The 18,831-nt window shown below is 47.7% G+C and overlaps 1 protein-coding gene across 1 annotated transcript in view; it reads left to right on the plus strand.

The window, feature by feature from the left end:
• Positions 1 to 18,113: 18,113 nt before the first annotated feature.
• KAT5 (lysine acetyltransferase 5) overlaps positions 18,114 to 18,831 on the plus strand; it is a 319,317-nt gene continuing 318,599 nt past the window's right edge. Inside the window, exon 1 of the mRNA XM_030220227.1 lies at positions 18,114 to 18,174. Coding sequence (XP_030076087.1) covers positions 18,157 to 18,174 — 18 coding nt within the window. The 5' untranslated portion in view covers positions 18,114 to 18,156. The remainder of the gene's footprint in view (positions 18,175 to 18,831) is intronic.

Genomic DNA, 18,831 nt, shown 5'->3' on the forward strand with positions numbered 1-18,831 from the left:
TTGAAGGAATTCAATATGGATATCACAGATTATACTTTTGGTCCACCCGCATTAGATGCTCTCTATCTGCATCAATCATGCAGTCCCTTTATCTTCTTGCATACAGATTGGTTTGGACACCAGTAAAATTACAAAGACTAGATCCAACCTTATCTAAGAAATGCTGGACATGTGCCATTAACCCAGGCACTCTGGAACATCTGTTTTACGACTGCACAGCTGTGCATCAGTTTTGGACACATGTTTGGGATTATATCAAGAGAATATTGAATACTGATATCCCTATGTCATATTGCACAGTGGTTTTCAACATTCATTCTATAATATCTCAAATGGAGGATAGTGCAATTTCTCTTCTACATATTCTAACAGCAGTTGCTTTACAAGAAATCATGACAAACCTTAAAAACTTGAATATGTTAAACACATAGTTTTGGTGGAATTCAGTTTTGTTAACATACACATATGAAGACAATTTGCTGTCTCATGGTAATCATTGCCTTCAAATTTGGTCATATCTGTGTCAGGGCCACTGAGAAGGGGGGTGAGTGGCGGGAGGCAAAAAATTCCCTGGGCCCAGCCTCCAAGGAGGATCCAGTGCTAGGCCTTCGGTGACCACAAACACTCACCATGGATACAGGAACAAAACTTTTTAGCACCCTGCAGGAACGTTAAAACATTTTGTTCCCAAAGTAAAAAATCTCTTCTTCCCCGCAGGCCTCACCTACAGCTTCCTGCAGCCGGCAGCGATTCACAGTCAGAGGCTGTATCCATATTCTTCTTTCTGCCGTGTCCCACCCTCTCTACTGCAACTTCCTATTTAGCATCAAAACAGGAAGTTGCAGTAGAGAGGGCTGGACACAGCAGAAGGAAGGCCAAGGAGACGACCTCTGACTGTAAATCACTGCCGGCTACAGGAAGCTGTAGGTGAGACCAGCAGGGAGGAGGAAGGGAGGGGAAAAATACAGCAGTGACTGGGGGGAGAGCAGCAGTGGTGGTGTGGAGTAATAGCGATGGGGGGATTGTTGGTGGTGGCAGCAGCAATAGTAGTGGGGGCGGGGGGCCCTGAAGATTTTTGCCCCGGGCCCAGCTTTGTCTCTCAGGAGCCCTGATCTGCGGACATATGTTACCCTCCACAATCAGAAAATACACTCTAGTATTAGTTGATTATTTGCAAATGTATACTTTAAAGAACGATCGATACACTAACTGTTAGATTTAGTAGTTCTGATGGATGTTGAAATACTGGATAATTGTGTTTCCATTCTAACCATGGTTTATTCCTCATTCTTTACTTTTTTTTATAATGGTTACTGTATTATCTCTGTTTTCTCTTTAAGATTATATTGTTTCTCTCTGACCTTTCTAACCTCTAGTCTAGCAAAAGCTAGACTTCTGAGCAATTAAACCCAGATGGCATTCTTCCACTTTACAGGACTGAACCAAAGTTAAAATTAATATGATTTCTCTGCCCAAGCTGCCTCAATATTTCAGATACCAATAACAATACTTGGACTTAAAAAAAAAGTGAATTAAATGTGAATTCAAATTTTAAACCTATTTCTTCCTTTTACTGGATCTCAAATTCTTAATAGGTAAGTACAGGTAAGTATATTTGGGGTTTTATTTGTGTGGTCTTTTCTTTTGCAAAGCCCCAGACTCTCTAATATCTGTGTCTTCTTCTTTACTTATCTATTCAAGCTCTCTTTGGTTCAGTGCTTCACCTGTATGGGTTGTCTTTGGGCCCCTTTTACTAAGCTGCATTATTTATTTAATTTATTTATTTATTGCATTTGTATCCCACCTTTTCCCACCTATTTGCAGGCTCAAAGTGGCTTACAGAGTGTGGTTATGACATAATCATTTCGTGATAACAGGTACAATTCTTATAGTCTGAATGTTGGTAAGAGAAGATAGGCATAGTAGTTTCATGATAAGTACAATTATTACTGTTTAAAGATTAGGTAAGGGAGGATAGACGGAAAGTGTTAGGTAAGTTAGAGGTGAGCTGCGGTAACTGTGTGGATTGTTGAAGTAGTTTTGTAGGCTATGTATTTTCCTTGTAGGCCTTTTGGAAGAGATGAGTCTTCAGAGATTTGCGGAAGTTAATTATTTCGTCAATAGCTTTCAGGTCTATAGGTAGAGCATTCCACAGCTGCGTGCTCAAGTAGGAGAAGGTGGTGGTGTGTGTTAGCTTGTATTTTAGTCCTTTGCAGCTGGGGAAGTGCAGATTGAGATATTTGCGGGATGATCTTACAGCGTTTCTGGGAGGCAAGTCCACAAGGTTTAGCATGTAGATTGGGGCGTCTGCATGTATAATTTTGTGTACTATTGTGCAGATCTTGAACTCAATGCGTTCTTTGAGTGGGAGCCAATGGAGTTTCTCTCTTAGGGGTTTAGCACTTTCATATTTATTTTTTCCAAATATGAGTCTGGCGGCTGTATTCTGGGCTGTTTGGAGTTTTTTGATAGTTTGTTCTTTGCAGCCGGCGTATAGTGCATTACAGTAGTCCAGGTGACTTATTACCATTGACTGTACCAGGGTGCGGAAGATATGTCTCGGGAACAAAAGATTTTACTCTTTTGAGTTTCCACATTGAGTGGAACATTCTCTTCGTTGTATTCTTCACATGAGTATTGAGTGTGAGGTTTCTGTTGATAGTCACTCCAAGAATTTTTAGGTTTTGCGCGATGGGAAGAGAACAGTATGGTGTGGTTATTTCGGAGTAGATGTTTTTGTTGTGTTGTGAGGTTAGTACAAGACATTGTGTTTTCTCTGCGTTGAGTTTCAGTTTGAACGCATTAGCCCAGGAGTGCATGGTTTGGAGGCTTTGGTTGATCTCGTTGGTGATTTCGTTTAGATCCTGTTTGAATGGAATGTAGATCGTGACATTGTCTGCATATATATAGGGATTGAAGTTTTGATTGGCTAGGAGTTTGGCTAGCGGTATCATCATTAGGTTGAAGAGTGTTGGTGATAGGGGGGATCCTTGGGGAACTCTGCATTCAGGTGTCCATGGGGATGATGTGTCCGCATTGGTTGTGACTTGGTATGATCTTGTGGTCAGGAATCCTTTGAACCATTTGAGAACTGTGCCTCCTACTCCGAAGTATTCTAGTATATGCAGGGCTTTTTTTGAGGGAGTACTTGGGGGTACTGAGTACCGGCACCTTTTCCATTGTCTGCTAAAATTGACCTATGATCCCCAAGTTTTAATGAAAGAGCTCAGGTTCTACACACCAATTCTGCCTTGTCATAGATTCTGTGACTGGTTGCAGGGGGCCTGGCTATTGTAGGGTGGATCCCTCAGTGATCACCTCACTCCTGAAGGGTGGCCTAGCATTTGAGTACTGGCACCATTTTTGCTAGTAAAAACATACTGGGTATATGTAATAGTATTTCATGGTTAACCATGTCAAAGGCGCTAGACATGTCGAATTGTAGGAGGAGTATGTTGTTGCTTGTTTGAAAGTGTTCATTGCCGACACTAGTACCGTTTCGGTGCTGTGATTTGTCCGGAATCCTGACTGAGATTAGTGCAGAATTGAATGTTCGGTTAGGTAATCAGAGAGTTGTTTCGTCACTATGCCCTCCATGAGTTTAGTTATGAGTGGGATAGATGCTACTGGGCGATAGTTAGGTCCGTTGTGCTTTTCTTCGCATCTTTTGGCAGTGGGGTAAGTAGGATGTTTCCTTTCTCCGTGGGAAAGAGGCCGTTTTGAAGCCTGTAATTTATGTGTTTCGTAAGGTCTTTTTTGAATTGTTTGGGGGCTGATCTTATTAGGCTATTGGGGCAAACGTCCAATTTGCATTGTGACTTAGCGTATTTTCCGAGCCATTTTGAGAATTCATCAGAAGATATCGTGTCAAACTTGGTCCATGATCGATCTGCTGGGCATTCCCCTAGTTTTGAGTGTAGGCATTGAAGGATGCTTCTGTACTCAGTTTTATTAGTAGGTATCATGAGTTGTAGCTTTCAGGCTCATTTTCAAAGCACTTAGCCTCCCAAAGTTCCATAGAAACCTATGGAACTTAGCCTCCCAAAGTGCTTTGAAAATATGCCTCTTTGTGATTTTTTCGTTGAAGTACTTTGCAAGATTAGTTGCAGATGGGATGTCTGTGTTGTTAGAGGTGACCGGTGTAGTGTATAGGAGTTTGTTTACGAGTGTGAAGAGTTTGTGTGTGTCCTTGTAATTTGGTCCTATTGTGGTTTTGTAGTATGTTCTTTTAGTTTGTCTGATAGTGTATTTGTATTTCCTTTGTAGTTTTTTCCAGTCTTTGAGTGTATGTTCGTCTTTTTTCTTGATCCATGCTCGTTCTAATCTTCTGACTTGTGTTTTTAGTTCTTTCAGTTTTTCATTGAACCATGGTATAGAATTTATTCTATGTGAGGTTCTGGTTTGTATTGGTGCTATGTTATCTAGTACTGTTTTGCATCTGTTGTCCCATTGGGGGGAGTCTGTGGGAGTTGTCCATTCGTCTGTAAAGATTTGTTGCCAGAATGTTTGCAGGTCAATTTTACCTCTCGTACTATATGTTTTATTCACTTGTTTTTGTTGTGTCTTTTTTGTTTTCCAATGTAAGGAGAGGTTTGCTTTGTAGTGATCGGTCCATGGCGTGGCTGTCCATTTTGTGTCTGGAAGTGTGATGTTGGATTCTGATGGGAATTTGTGGGTGATAATATCTAAGATGTGTCCTTTGTTGTGGGTGGGTTGCATGTCTGGCCAGTGGAGTTCCCATAGTTGGAGGAATTCCTTGCATTCCAGTACATTACTTGAGTTGGTTTCCTCCAGATGGAGATTGATGTCTCCTGCTATAAGAAGGTGCTGGGTGGAAACGCAAGTGTTCGAAATGAAGTCCATAAAGTGTGTTTGTGAGTCTTGCCATTTGCCCGGGGGTCTGTAGAATAGGATTAGGTTTAGGTGATCGCGTAGTTTGGGGTGATTAATTCTGACTGAGGCTATTTCAAGATGGGGTAGCATAGATTCTGCTGTTGTTGTAACTGTGAATTGAGATTTATAAATTATTGCTATGCCTCCCCCTCTTTTTCCTTCTCTTGTCCAATGGGTTATTTTGTAGCCTGGAGGACAGAGCTCTAGGATTATTGGATCTTTAGAGTCATGGATCCATGTCTCAGTAATAAGTAGGAAATCGAGGTGTTCATCCGTAATCCAGTCGGTTATGGTTGTAGTTTTATTTACTGCCGATCTGGCATTGATGTAGCCTATTTGTATTAGTTGGTGATGTTCGTGTGGGTTCGGGGTAATGGAAATTTCTATCAGTTGTCTACCTTCTTAGTATTTGATTTTGTTGAACTCTTTTTTGTCCTTTGTGTTGATGGTGTTCATGGATGGCAGGTTTCTCATGGTTTTTTTTTATTTTTTTGAATAGGCATATTATGCGTGGGTTGCGTGGATGGTGTGTGAGGTGTGGGTCTGTTGTTGTCTATGTTCGTGATTATGAGTGCGTGTTGGATTAGGGTGAAACAGTAGATAGTTAGGAATAGATAATTGAATTTCATCCCAGCGTTAGTTTGAGTATTAATTTATGTAATTAGAGTGTTAGGGTCTGTCAAATCGGTTATTGAGTTATAATACTGTTTAGCGCAAGTTTTACAAGTTTCAAAAGTTCTGTATGCAGGCTCTATCTCTTGCGGGCAGGTTGCCCCGCTTGGGTTCTCTCCAGAGTTGATGTCGCTCTGGGAGGCCTCTGTCGGTCTCTCTTGGGACGGTCTTTCGTTTCTCTTCAGGCTTATGAGTTCCCAGGGTCATCCCATTGCAATCACAACAAAGCAAAGCAGATAAAGCGCATAAAGCAGGCAAAACAAGACAAAAGTTGTAGTGGGAGTGAGTCTACCCAGCTCACCGCAGGATGAAGAACAACCACCTTCACCACTCCGCGCAACCGTTCCTCCAGCTTACTCAAACAAAGCAAGCAGAATCGTGGTCACTCTAGCAGTAGCAGGCAAATAAAATCGTAGGGAGTCTAGCAGCAGCAATGCATCCCAAAGCATTTAAATCAAGGCAGTAAAATCGTAGGCGCCCTAACGCAAGCAAAGGAAAGCAAAGCACAGCAAAGCAGCTCCCTCCTTCCTCGGTTCGATACCGCTCTCCAGGCGTCAGCAGCACACGTGGATGACCCCTCTCTTCACTCTACACCCAGCGTCTCTCCCTCGGTCTTGGTTCCCGGACTCCGGACGGCACTACGCAATGCTCCCTCCCCTCGCCGCTGGTCGTCCTCCACCTTGGATCCCAGGCCTAACAACCTGATTGGCGGTGTCGGCGATTGATCAGCCGGACACAGAAAGACTTCTGATGGGCTTCGGTGGGTGTGCGGCAATCGGCAGCCGTGGAGACAGAGACGGCAGAGGCTCAGTTACGGGCTACGCTGTTGAAAGCCGACAGAGGACCTGGCCGGTCGCTCAATTCAGCACCGCCTTGTAGCGGTCCGGTGGGTTCGGCGAATTCCTCACCTGTAGCCGTGCAGTCCTTCTCTGCTCGCCTTATGGTCGTGAGGCTGGGCGAGCTCCGCACGCTTCTCACCTGCAGCTGCATGGTCCCTCTTCGTCTGCCACGCAGCCATGTGGCTGAGTTCACCGCGACCAGTCCAGGTAGGTCATTTTCATCGCTGGGGTGGCTGCTTGAAGCTGCGGAGTGCAACTACAGCTCGCCCTTACTATCCTCGCGATGTGAGTCGCTTGGGTCGCTCCTCCAGTCAGAACTCAGGCAGCTGGCCTAGCCCAGGGCTCCCTTGGTCTCTGGAGCTCCATGCTAGTGATCCTATGCAGTTAACGTACAGTTTAGCATGCAGGAACGGCTACCGCTGTGCCACAGTAGATGCAGATGTGTGAAAATTGGCTAATGCCTAACGTGGACATGGGCAAATCTGGGAGGAGAAAGGGGCATGTTGTAGGCATGTCTATGAAAGGAGAAACAGGGGTGATATGATACAGACGTTCAAATATTTGAAAGGTATCAATCCGCAAACGAGCCTTTTCCGGAGATGCGAAGAGAGTAGAACGAGAGGACATGAAATGAGATTGAAGGGGGGCAGACTCAAGAAAAATGTCAGGAAGTATTTTTTCACAGAGAGAGTGGTGGATGCTTGGAATGCCCTCCCGCAGGAGGTGGTGGAGATGAAAACGGTAACGGAATTCAAACATGTGTGGGACAAACATAAAGGAATCCTGTTCAGAAGGAAGGGATCCTCAGGAACTTAGCCGAGATTGGGTGGCAGAGCCGGTAGTGGGAGGCGGGGATAGTGCTAGGCAGACTTATACAGTCTGTGCCAGAGCCGGTGGTGGGAGGCGGGGCTGGTGGTTGGGAGGCGGGGATAGTGCTGGCCAGACTTAAACGGTCTGTGCCAGAGCTGGTGGTGGGAGACGGGGCTGGTGGTTGGGGGCGGGGATAGTGCTGGGCAGACTTATACGGTCTGTGCCCTGAAAAAGACAGATACAAATCAAGGTAAGGTATACACAAAAAGTGGCACATATCTTGTTGGGCAGATTGGATGGACCGTGCAGGTCTTTTTCTGCCGTCATCTACTATGTTACTAAGAGGCATATTTTCAAAGCACTTTGGGAGGCTAAGTTCCATAGGTTTCTATGGAACTTTGGGAGGCTAAGTGCTTTGAAAATATGCCTCTATGTATGTCTATGAAAGAGTGCTAGTGCAAGCGTGCATAGTTCCTTAACGTGTGAGATAGCACAGGTGGTCTTAGTGCCAAGAAAATAGATATAGTTAACGTATTTTCTGACATGTACGTGTCAGATAAATAGCGCACAGCAGCGAGCGACAAACAGAAAGAGATGGATTAGTCAATGGCTCCACCTAAGTACACATTCAGCCAATAAATGCAAGTAGATAGCCACCAACCATTTTATTCACAATGGCTTAGCTGAGCCTTTCAGCAGCAGCAGCAGCAGTACATGACCAGGGCCCAGGCCAGGTTCAGGGACAGGGTCAGGCTCCAGCTCCGGTTCCAGTCCAGGCACAGTGATGCAGGAGAATCCATCACAGCAGGAACAGCAGCAGCAGCAGCTGGTGTAGAGGCAGTGCCGGCCCCATAGGCATGAATTACGCCAGATCCGGTGGTGGGAGGCGGGGCTGGTGGTTGGGAGGACGGGATAGTGCTGGCCAGACTTATACGGTCTGTGCCCTGAAAAAGACAGGTACAAATCAAGGTAAGGTATACACGAGTTTATCTTGTTGGGCAGACTGGATGGACCGTGCGGGTCTTTTTCTGCCGTCATCTACTATGTTACTATGTTACCCTTGTCACTCACGGGTGTTTGCAGTCAGGAGAATGTTGCAAGGGCAGCGTGAGGACCATGTCATTGCCCTGTACTGGCTGAGCTCAGCAGCTACAATGGAATTATATGAGCACCTAAGAGCAGATTGGGATCCCATCACAGACAGGCCCCATGTTATACCTGGTCTTGCAAAGCGAGCATGTTACATTGTTTTGACTCCAGTAGCTCTCAACCATCTGTGGCCACAGTCGGTGGCATGGGCTCCTCCTCTGTCTCTCGCTGTCTCCACCAGGTACTGCGTGCCATGATACGCCAGCTTAGGGACTGCGTTCACTTTCCTATTACTAGGCAACAATGGGAAGTTCTGAGTGAACAATTTAATAACATCGAAGGGCTAACACATGTGATGAGAGCAATAAATTGCACACATGTTGAGCTTATACCACCCAGTGAAAGGGAAGCGATATATCGCAACCGTAACCACTTTCATTCCCTAAATGTACAGGTGGTTTGTGATGCAGACATGCAAATCCTGAATGTGGTAGCCAGGTTCCCAGGGTCTACGTATGAATCCTATACAGTGCTTTTTTTGTAGAAAAAAAGGTGCTGGTACTCATTATGGGCGGGGTCACCACATATGACTCCACCCCTGTGATAGCCACACCCGCATTAGCCACACCCCTTATACCAGCCATGTCGCATATAATGTGAGCACTCCGGAGGGCGGGTGCAAGGGAAAGGCGATAGTGGTTCTTTCAGCCGGCATCATCCCCGGTCATTCAGCCCAGCTAGGAGAGCAGTGCGCCCTCTAGGGATCAAACTGCCAAGGAAAGCTGTAATGCAGGAGAAAAACTATACTCCCCAGAAGCCAGTGCAGGGTCAGCTGAACTCCCAGGAGGGGGAGGGAGGAATGACTGATTGGGAGATGAGGTCTGATCCTGGAGATGGGGAACAGCTGGGGGAGCTTGGGGAGGAGGAGGAGATGGAGTGGAATAAAGAAGAGGTAGAAGGAGAAGGTAAGGAGGAATGTATGGAGGTGGGTGGTTTGGCTCTAACTCGTGCAGACAGGGTAAGAGCGTTTGTGATTATAACTGAAAAGAAACAATACCTATAAACAATCATTACATCACTGGTCCCTACATCCAAGCAATGCTAGGAGTTTCTAGACCAGGAAAAGAGGCAATAAACAATCATAATATATCCATCCATCACTGGTCCTTAATCTCTACATCCAGGCTCTTTACATCAGCTGAGAGAAGCCCCTTTTTCAGCGAAGCTAGAGTCTGACCAAGAGTCCGGTTCTATGTGATGTGTCCACCCATAGATGAGCTTCTGGCTTCACTGTTCAAAGCTCCCCTTTTTATTAGTTTTTTTCAGAGCCATGGAAAATTATAAAGATGTGCAAGAGAATGTAGTCACATTCTCTTGGTTTCAAGTAAACAAGCCACTGGCCAGATGGCTTATCTCTTGACCCTTAAACATGCTCCTCTTCCCTTTTGCACCAAATAAATCAGAGACATCTTGTTTTGCAAGAAAAAAATTGTTTCATCAGAAAACAGGAACTTTAAAGCAGACTGTCGGTTACAGCAAAGTTGAAAAACAATCTTTTATTACACTTACCCAGTTATTTTTAACCGGCTATGCTCTTCAGCAACGCATGTGCTGTTCTCCCACCAGTTTTCTGCTCATAAATATTGATGTGATTACTATTTATATAGGCTAATGCATCTATGTATCTCTCTTTTACATCTGATGACGGCAATGCCTTTCAATCTCGCTATTTTTTTAATGAAACTGCCCTCTGGTAAGTAAACAGATCTTATTGCCTAACCAGTTAATTTTTATGGCAATCCTACCAGACCTGTCCTGCACACAGTTTTCATTTTGTTTTAAGCCCTAACACTGCAGTGGTACATGTTTTACAGCATGTTTTGGTGTGCTTTTTTTAACAATAGTGACGCTGCCTGTTCTGGTGTATGCATGTGATGTTTAAATAATTTATGGTTATGATTTCTGAACATGTGGCATCATTAAAGGACAGACTTTTCAATGCCCAGTTGGGTATATATGCTAATCTCTACTTTGTTAAATGTTTCAGACATCCATCTACTTGCTCCCATTACTGAATTCTATTATTCTGCCTCACTGTATTTTCAAACGTAAGCCACATTGAACCCGAGTTTGCTTGGGATAAAATGGGATATACATGTAAAAAAAACAAACACAAAAAAACTTTATCCTCCACCTTTTAAGGCACTGTCTATCCAACTGAATGGTGATGGCACAAGGAAAGTAAGTTTGGTCCAGTGAAGACTAACTCAAAATAGCATTTTTTTATTTATTAGGATTTATTTACCACCTTTTTGAAGGAATTCACTCAAGGCGGTGTAGAGTAAGAATAGATCAAACATAAGCAATAGGCAATTACAGCAGTAAAAATATTCAAAACAATACAAAGTTTGGCATGGTATACTACTTACAATGTCAACACAATATGTAATAGAGCATTATAATTGATAGTGAAGGGTAAAGCAAAGAAGTAACATATAAATAGGTAAGAAAGTAGGAAGAGTTAGAAAGTAAGGTGATTGATTTAAAGAAAGTTGCACATGAGGTCAGAGAGATGGTTAAATATTATCTCAGCTTGGGTAGGAGTGGATAAACATGTCCTGCTGCAGTATGTGCAGCCCGAGTCTCTCCTTGTCTGTGTGAGTGAGACTAACAAGTTAGTTACTTCTTCCATTAAAGGCCTGGTTGAAGAGCCAAGCTTGTGTTAAGCAAAGCCTTTCAGGCAGTGCATTCCAGAGTGTGGGGGCTACTCCGGAGAAGGCTCGCCTGCGGGTATCACATCGTGTAATGTCTTTTGGAGAGGGTGTGGTTAGTGAAAGCTCTTGGGAGGGCCTTGGTGTCCTTGGCGGTGTATGGAGGATCAACCTATTTTCCAGGTACTCAGGGCCATTTCTTCAGCTGGGCTCTAGTATTACCATATTGAAAATGTGACCATACCATGCCTTTGTGGTTATGTTTCACTAATCAGTCAAACGATTAACTGGCATTCTTGAAAGGATTGCATAACCTTTGGATGCATGACTAGGAATAAAAACACATACTTATTTATGCAATATCACAGTCCCTCATGTACAGCTAGAAAATAACCTTTTAGGACATTGAAGCAATGGAAGTAAAACCCGGCTGGCTCAATCCGTCCTCCTTTTTCTGGAGCCATATGACATAAGCCACTAACACCACTGTGTTTAGGTCAGGTCCTTTTTGTAACACACATTCCCTTGCCTTGTACTATGTAGAAGGTAAAATTATGTATTATACCTGATAATTTTCTTTCCATTAATCATAGCCGATCAATCCATAGACTGGTGGGTTGTGTCCATCTACCAGCAGGTGGAGATAGAGAGTAATCCTTTTGCCTCCCTATATGTGGTCATGTGCTGCCGGAAACTCCTCAGTATGTCGATATCAAAGCTCCATCCGCAGGACTCAGAGAATTACACCCACAAAGGGACACTCTGCCCAGCTCACCACCGCCGAAACGGGGGAGGGGAATCAACCCAGCTCATCCCCACACAAGTGGGGGAGGGGAATCCGTCCAGCTTATCCCCGTGGAGCAGAGGAGGGACACCACACCCGCCGATGCGGGGGGATATGGCTTATCCTGCAACCGCAACCGCGGGAGGAGCTGACTGACCCTAACACCGCCGAAGCGGGAGGGGTACAAAGCTGCCCTACAGCCACACGAAGCGGGAGGGAGCGCCGGCAGAATTTAGGTCTCAATCCAGCCCCGTAAAACGGAGGGGAGAGGAATGCAGCAGCTCACTGTAACACAAAATCGTCTCAACTCCTGAAGAATCCAATTGAAAAAACTTGAACACAAAGTCCTCCTGAACAGGAACTGAAGACTAAACTTGAACCTGAAATGCAACCAGAATATAAACAGTACAGATATCTGGGAGGGGCTATGGATTGATCGGCTATGATTAATGGAAAGAAAATTATCAGGTATGATACATAATTTTACCTTCCATATCATCATGCCGATCAATCCATAGACTGGTGGGATGTACCGAAGCAGTACTCACCCAGGGCGGGACATAGAAATTCCTGACCGCAACACTGAAGCTCCAAACCGGGCCTCCGCCCGAGCAGCCACAGTCAAGCGGTAATGTCTGGAGAAGGTATGAGCCGATGCCCAAGTTGCAGCCCTACAAATCTCTTCCAAGGAGACGGACCCGGCCTCTGCCATCAAAGCCGCCTGTGCTCTAGTGGAGTGAGCCTTCAGCTGGATAGGCGGCACCTTCCCCGCGGCCACATAAGCCGCTGCAATGGTTTCCTTGACCCATCGTGCCACTGTAGGCTTGGCAGCCTGCAGACCCTTACGAGGACCTGCGAACAGCACAAACAGATGATCCAACTTCCGGAAATCATTGGTCACTTCCAAGTATCTGAAGATGACTTGTCTCACATCTAGATATTTGAGAGCAGAGTACTCCGCTGGGTAGTCCTCCCTACGAAAGGAGGGTAGACAGAGCTGCTGATTCACATGAAAGCGAGAAACAATCTTGGGCAGGAAGGAAGGCACTGTGCGAATAGACACTCCTGCCTCAGTGAACTGCAGAAAGGGCTCTCGACATGATAGCGCCTGGAGCTCGGAAACTCTTCTGGCTGAAGTGGTAGCCACCAAAAAGACTGCTTTCAACGTCAGGTCTTTCAGAGATGCCCTCGACAAGGGTTCACAAGGCGGCTTCTGCAAGGCTCTTAGCACCAGATTGAGATTCCACGCAGGTACCACTGAGTGCAGAGGAGGGCGCAGGTGATTAACTCCCTTGAGAAAGCGCACCACATCTGGCTGCGAGGCCAGGGAAGCACCCTTCAGGTGACCCCTGAAGCAAGCAAGAGCCGCTACCTGGACCTTAAGGGAACTGAGCGACAGGCCTTTTTCCAGACCTTCTTGCAGGAACGCCAATACTGAAGAAATTGGAGCAGTGAAGGGAGAAAGTGAGCCTGCCTCACACCACGATGCAAAGGTATGCCAAACCCTGGCGTAAGCAGTAGAAGTAGAGCGCTTCCTCGCTCTCAGCATAGTGGCGATGACCTTGTCTGAGAAGCCCTTCTTCCTCAGACGCTGCCGCTCAATAGCCAGGCCGAAAGACCAAAGGGGGAGGGATCCTCCATTACCACGGGACCCTGATGCAACAGGCCCCGCTCCGCTGGCAGCTGCAGAGGGCCGTCCACTGAGAGCCTGATCAAGTCCGCATACCAGGGACGTCTGTGCCAATCCGGACTCCCCAGGATTATCTGGCCCGGATGCTTTGCCACCCGGCCTAGCACCCTGCCCAACATGGGCCAAGGCGGGAACACATAGAGAAGCTCCTGTGTCGGCCACTGTTGGAGAAGAGCATCTACTCCCAGAGATCAAGGGTCCCGTCCTCTGCTGAAAAAGCGCAGCACTTGGCAATTGGCTGATGACGCCTTCAGATCTAGGCTCGGCTGGCCCCAGCGCTTCGTGATGTCTAAGAAGGCCTGAGCAGTATTCATGACTCCCGCAATGTGGGCTGCCGACAGCTGTTCCAGGTTTGCTTCCGCCCACAGGCATAGCTTCATGGCCTCCTTGGCTACAGGGGCGCTCATGGTACCTCCCTGGCGATTGACATAGGCCACAGCTGTGGCATTGTCCGACCGGACCCGTACTGGCTTCAGCGCCAGGACCGGGAGAAACTCCAAAGGTGCCAACCGAATGGCTCTGAGTTCCAGGAGGTTGATAGACCACTTTGCCTCTGCAGGGGACCAGAGCCCCTGCGCTGTCATTCCCAAGTAGTGGGCTCCCCAGCCCGTTAAAGAGGCGTCCGCCGTGACGACAACCCACTCCAGGGTCATAAGAGGCATTCCTGCGGACAGCTAGTCTGGCCTCAGACACCAGCTCAGCGCCTTGCGCACCGCCGGATCCAAGGGAAGGCGCACAGCGTAATCCTCCGAAGCTGGAGTCCATCGCTGCAGCAGAGAGAGCTGTATAGGTCTCATATGGGTCCTGGCCCAGGGCACTACTTCCATCGTGGCCGTCATAGAGCCCAACAGCTGCACATAGTCCCAAGCCCGAAGAGGAGAGGCTGCTAGGAACTTGTCCACCTGAGCCTGAAGCTTGACAATCTGATTGTCTGGCAGGAACACTCTGCCCACTTGGGAGTCGAATCGAACTCCCAGATACTCCAGGGACTGAGTCGGGCGCAGCTGGCTTTTCTCCCAGTTGATGATCCACCCCAGGGAGCTCAAAAGAGCAATCACCCGGTCTGAAGCTCTGCCTCACTCTGCATAAGAGGGGGCTCGGATCAACCAGTCGTCCAGATAAGGATGGACTTGTACTCCTTCCTTGCGTAGGAAGGCCGCGATGACCACCATTACTTTGGAGAAGGTCCGCGGAGCAGTAGCCAACCCGAACGGGAGGGCTCTGAACTGGAAGTGTCGGCTCAGAACTGCAAAACGCAGAAAGCGTTGATGAGGAGGCCAGATGGGAATATGCAAGTAAGCTTCCTTGAAGTCCAAGGATGCCAGGAACTCCCCTGCCTGCACTGCCGCTGTAACAGAGCGGAGAGTCTCCATCCAGAAGTGCCGAACTTACAAGGCCCGATTGACCCCTTTGAGGTCGAGGATAGGCCGGACAGAACCTCCTTTCTTTGGTACCACAAAGTAAATGGAGTAACGTCCCTTGCCAAGCTGATCTTCTGGCACCGGAACGACCGCACCCAGGCGGATCAGATTGTCCAAAGTCTGCTGCACTGCCACAGCTTTGACCGGAGACTTGCAGGAGAGTGCACAAACCCGTCTCTTAAGGGTCGGCAGAACTCTAGCTTGAAGCCGTCTCTGATGACTTCCAGCACCCAAGCGTCTGAAGTTACCCTGGTCCACTCGCCCAGAAACGAGGATAGGCGTCCTCCAATCAGCTCTGGGCCATGGACCAGCGCCCCGTCATTGGGTACGAGACCCTGGGGGAGGACCGGAGAAGGCACCTTCGGGACGGCGGTCTCTGCAAAAGGAATGCTGCTTGAGGGAGAAGTTCCTTATGAAGGAAAAGGGGGCAGAGGAGCCCGCCTTGCCCGGGCGATACCGACGGGCTTCCTGAAACCGTCCTTTGGAGGAACTGGGGCGGGCACCACTGGCCCGAGCCCTGACCTCCGGTAACCTCTTGCCCTTAGACGTGCCGAGATCGGTCACAATCTTGTCCAGCTCGACCCCAAAGAGCAGCTTGCCTTTAAAAGGCAACTTAGCCAGGCGAGACTTAGAGGCGTGGTCAGCAGACCAATGCTTTAGCCAAAGCCACCGCCGTGCAGAGACTGTCTGAGCCATACCTTTAGCCGAGGCTCTCAAGACATCATACAGCAAGTCTGCCAAGTAGGCCAAGCCCGATTCCAGGGCTGGCCAATCAGCCTTCAAGGAAGGATCCGAGGGAGGAGCCCGCTGCACCAGCGTCAGGCACGCCCTGGCCACATAGGAACCGCAAATTGCGGTCTGCAAACTTTAGGCAGCCGCCTCGAAGGACGACTTTAAAGCTGCCTCCAATCTCCTGTCTTGGGCGTCCTTTAGGGCCGTGCCACCTTCCACCGGCAACGCCATTTTCTTAGTCACCACAGTGATTAAAGAATCCACGGTAGGCCCAAGAAAGGCCTCCCGTTCACCTTTAGGCAGAGGAAAGAGGCGGGACATAGCCCTAGCCACTTTAAGGCTCGCTTCTGGGAAATCCCAATGAGCCGAAATCAAGGTGTGCATGGCTTCATGCACGTGGAAGGTTCTAGGCGGGCGCTTCGTCCCCAGCATAATGGCAGAGCCAACAGAGGCTGAGGGAGAGACGTCCTCCGGAGAGGAAATCTTCAAAATGCTCATGGCCTGCACTACCAGGTTGGGCAAATCCTCTGAGCGAAAGATCCGTGCTGCAGAGGGATCATCCGCTCCACCCGAGCGGGAATCCGTCTCCTCCAAGGAATCCCCAAAGGACCGTTAGGAGAACTCAGATACGCTGCCCTCATCTACATCAGAGGAGACAGAGTCCTCTAGGGCCTGGAAGTCCACCCGAGGGTGTTTGCTTCCGGAGGCCTCAACCCCTTGATCAGAGGGGGGAGCCGGTGCAGCGTTTAGCATAAGAAAAGCCCGATGCAGCAGCAAAATGAACTCAGGGGAGAACCCCCTAGCCTGTGCACTTCTGCCGCCTGGGCCACGGCCCTAGATGCACCCTCAACCGGCGCTCGCCAGAGCGGGGGAGAAACATGCTGCGCATCCAAAATGGCATCCGGCGCGAAACTCCGAGAAGGAGCCGCGCGGAAAGAATGGCGCTTAACTTTTGCCGCTTTCTTGCCGTCGCCCGAATCAAGGGCGACTATAGCATTAACGTCTCCCACCTCGAGGGCGGCCCAAGAAGAAGCCGTCCGAGCAGAGTGGCCGGCCAAAATGGGGGAGGCGAGCAGCGGGGGATGGGCGCTTATGGCGGGAAAAAACCGCCGCACCGGAGTAAGAACCAGGACACTGACCGGACTCCAAATTGACGCCCAAACAAAAGCGAGTCAGGCTTTGAAACCCCCGCATCCCCGCTAGATGCACACACGCGGTCCGGGGAGCGAATCTTCGCGCCCTCGCCCTCCGACGCCATAAGCCACGTGGAGACCGAACTGGGAACCCCCTGCCCGCTATAAAAAGGTAAAATTACCTGCTTCTCGCTCCGAGCTGTAACGAACTGGTGTCCCAGTGAGCAGCTGCAATAAACGCTGATATAAACATTGAAATAAACGCCCTTAAAGGACGTTCACATTTTTTTTTTTTTTTTAACGGAGCCAGCGGGAGGGGGGAGAAAAGGAGGGACCTGGCACCACCAGGTTTGCACTTGCTCAAGAAGAGCCCTCAACCCCAGGTACTCAACAAAACCTAAGAATTAGGCTTGGAGACCTAGCCAGAGCTGCTGCTGTGTGTGACCACCACCTGCTGAGATAGAGAACATACTGAGGAGTTTCCGGCAGCACATGACCACATATAGGGAGGCAAAAGGATTGCTCTCTATCTCCACCTGCTGGTAGATGGACACAACCCATCAATCTATGGATTGATCGGCATGATGATATGGAAAAGACAACTTGAAGATGCAGAAAGGGAAGGGGTGGGGGCAGCAGGTGAAGCATTTGTTTTTAAAAAAGACAGAAAAAAATTGAGCTGCAAGCATGGAGGCTGTCTGCAGAGTCCATCTCATCTCTAATGAATGCCCATCTGGTGTTCACAACCAAGCAGCAGGAACCTTACCCCCTCCTAGCAAAAAGAAAAAAATTAAGAGAAAGAGAAAACAACTTAATTGGTTAACAGCTACTGAAAAGTATTTTTGACGCACCAGATTTCAAGATGTGCCGTTAAAATATCCCCTCCTGCAGCATTAGGGGAAAAAAAAGTACAGAACAACATGAAACAGCAACAAACCAGTGAAAGAGACTGCCGTAACTCCCCCCCCCCCCCCCCCCCCCCCCAACATTAGCATGAGTTATGGGGGTCAGGCGCCTGCAGAAAGCACAGGCTCAGTCTCTCTACACCAACCTTTTGCTCCAGGATCAGCCAGGGCTGCAGATATTGTGCAGGGAACATTCGGAGTCCACAACTGCTCATGGAACTCCGGTACTGGGTTTTACATATATAACGGCAAACACCGTCTATTATCAGTGACCCATTTAATATAACTTCTAGTTGTATAGGTTTATAAAATTAAGTGTTCCACGTATTGGCGTATTTCATTAGTGTGCGGCTCGCATTGTAAAACAGGCAGAGTCGTAGACAACCCTGGAGATAGCCGACGCCGTTGCTAGGACCATGGGAGACGGACGCAGGGGTGGGCGGTTCTGCGTCTGCGCGTTGCAGGCGAAAGCGGAAGATGGCGGCTACGGAGGCGGTGAGGAAGTTTAATAGTGATACTACTTTTATTGTTATTACTAACCTTAGTGGCAAGAACGCGGGTAATAGAGACGGGAGAAACACCTACTGCGGACTTTGCCTGCTGGAGGTTTTTTGGCCCACCCCTATTCTTTTTATACATCGTTTTCCACATACGGTTTTTTTCTTTGTGTGGACTTCTAGTCCGTGACAGTCTGACAGATTTATTCTTCACCTACTTCCTTTACCCTTTTGGTCCAGTGTATTGTGACACGCATTTCTTACTACTTCCAGTCTCTCTTCTCTCTTACCCTTTTGTTCCATTATACTCTCACACTGCTTTCATTGACTGCATATTCCATCATGCTGACTCCAGCCAAGCTCATCAGTCTCTGCTCTTAATTATTTCCCCCCACCAAGATCTCGACAGGGATGCTCAGTGACCCTAGACCCGTTTTTCTCTCCACACGTATCTACATTCCTTTCATTTATGTATTTATTTGTTAACTGTCTTTTTGAAGAGATTCACCCAAGGTGGTGTACAGCAGGTACAGTTTAACATAAAACTTAAAAATTTATTCTCGTTTCCTTACATTATAGTACCTAGCTTCTCATATTGTTTCCGTGTTATCTGTTGAGATTTTTTTGTCCCTCTCTCTCTTGGGCCTTAACTGCT

This window comes from Microcaecilia unicolor, chromosome 11, assembly GCF_901765095.1.
Source record: "Microcaecilia unicolor chromosome 11, aMicUni1.1, whole genome shotgun sequence".
NCBI classification, from domain to species: domain Eukaryota; kingdom Metazoa; phylum Chordata; class Amphibia; order Gymnophiona; family Siphonopidae; genus Microcaecilia; species Microcaecilia unicolor.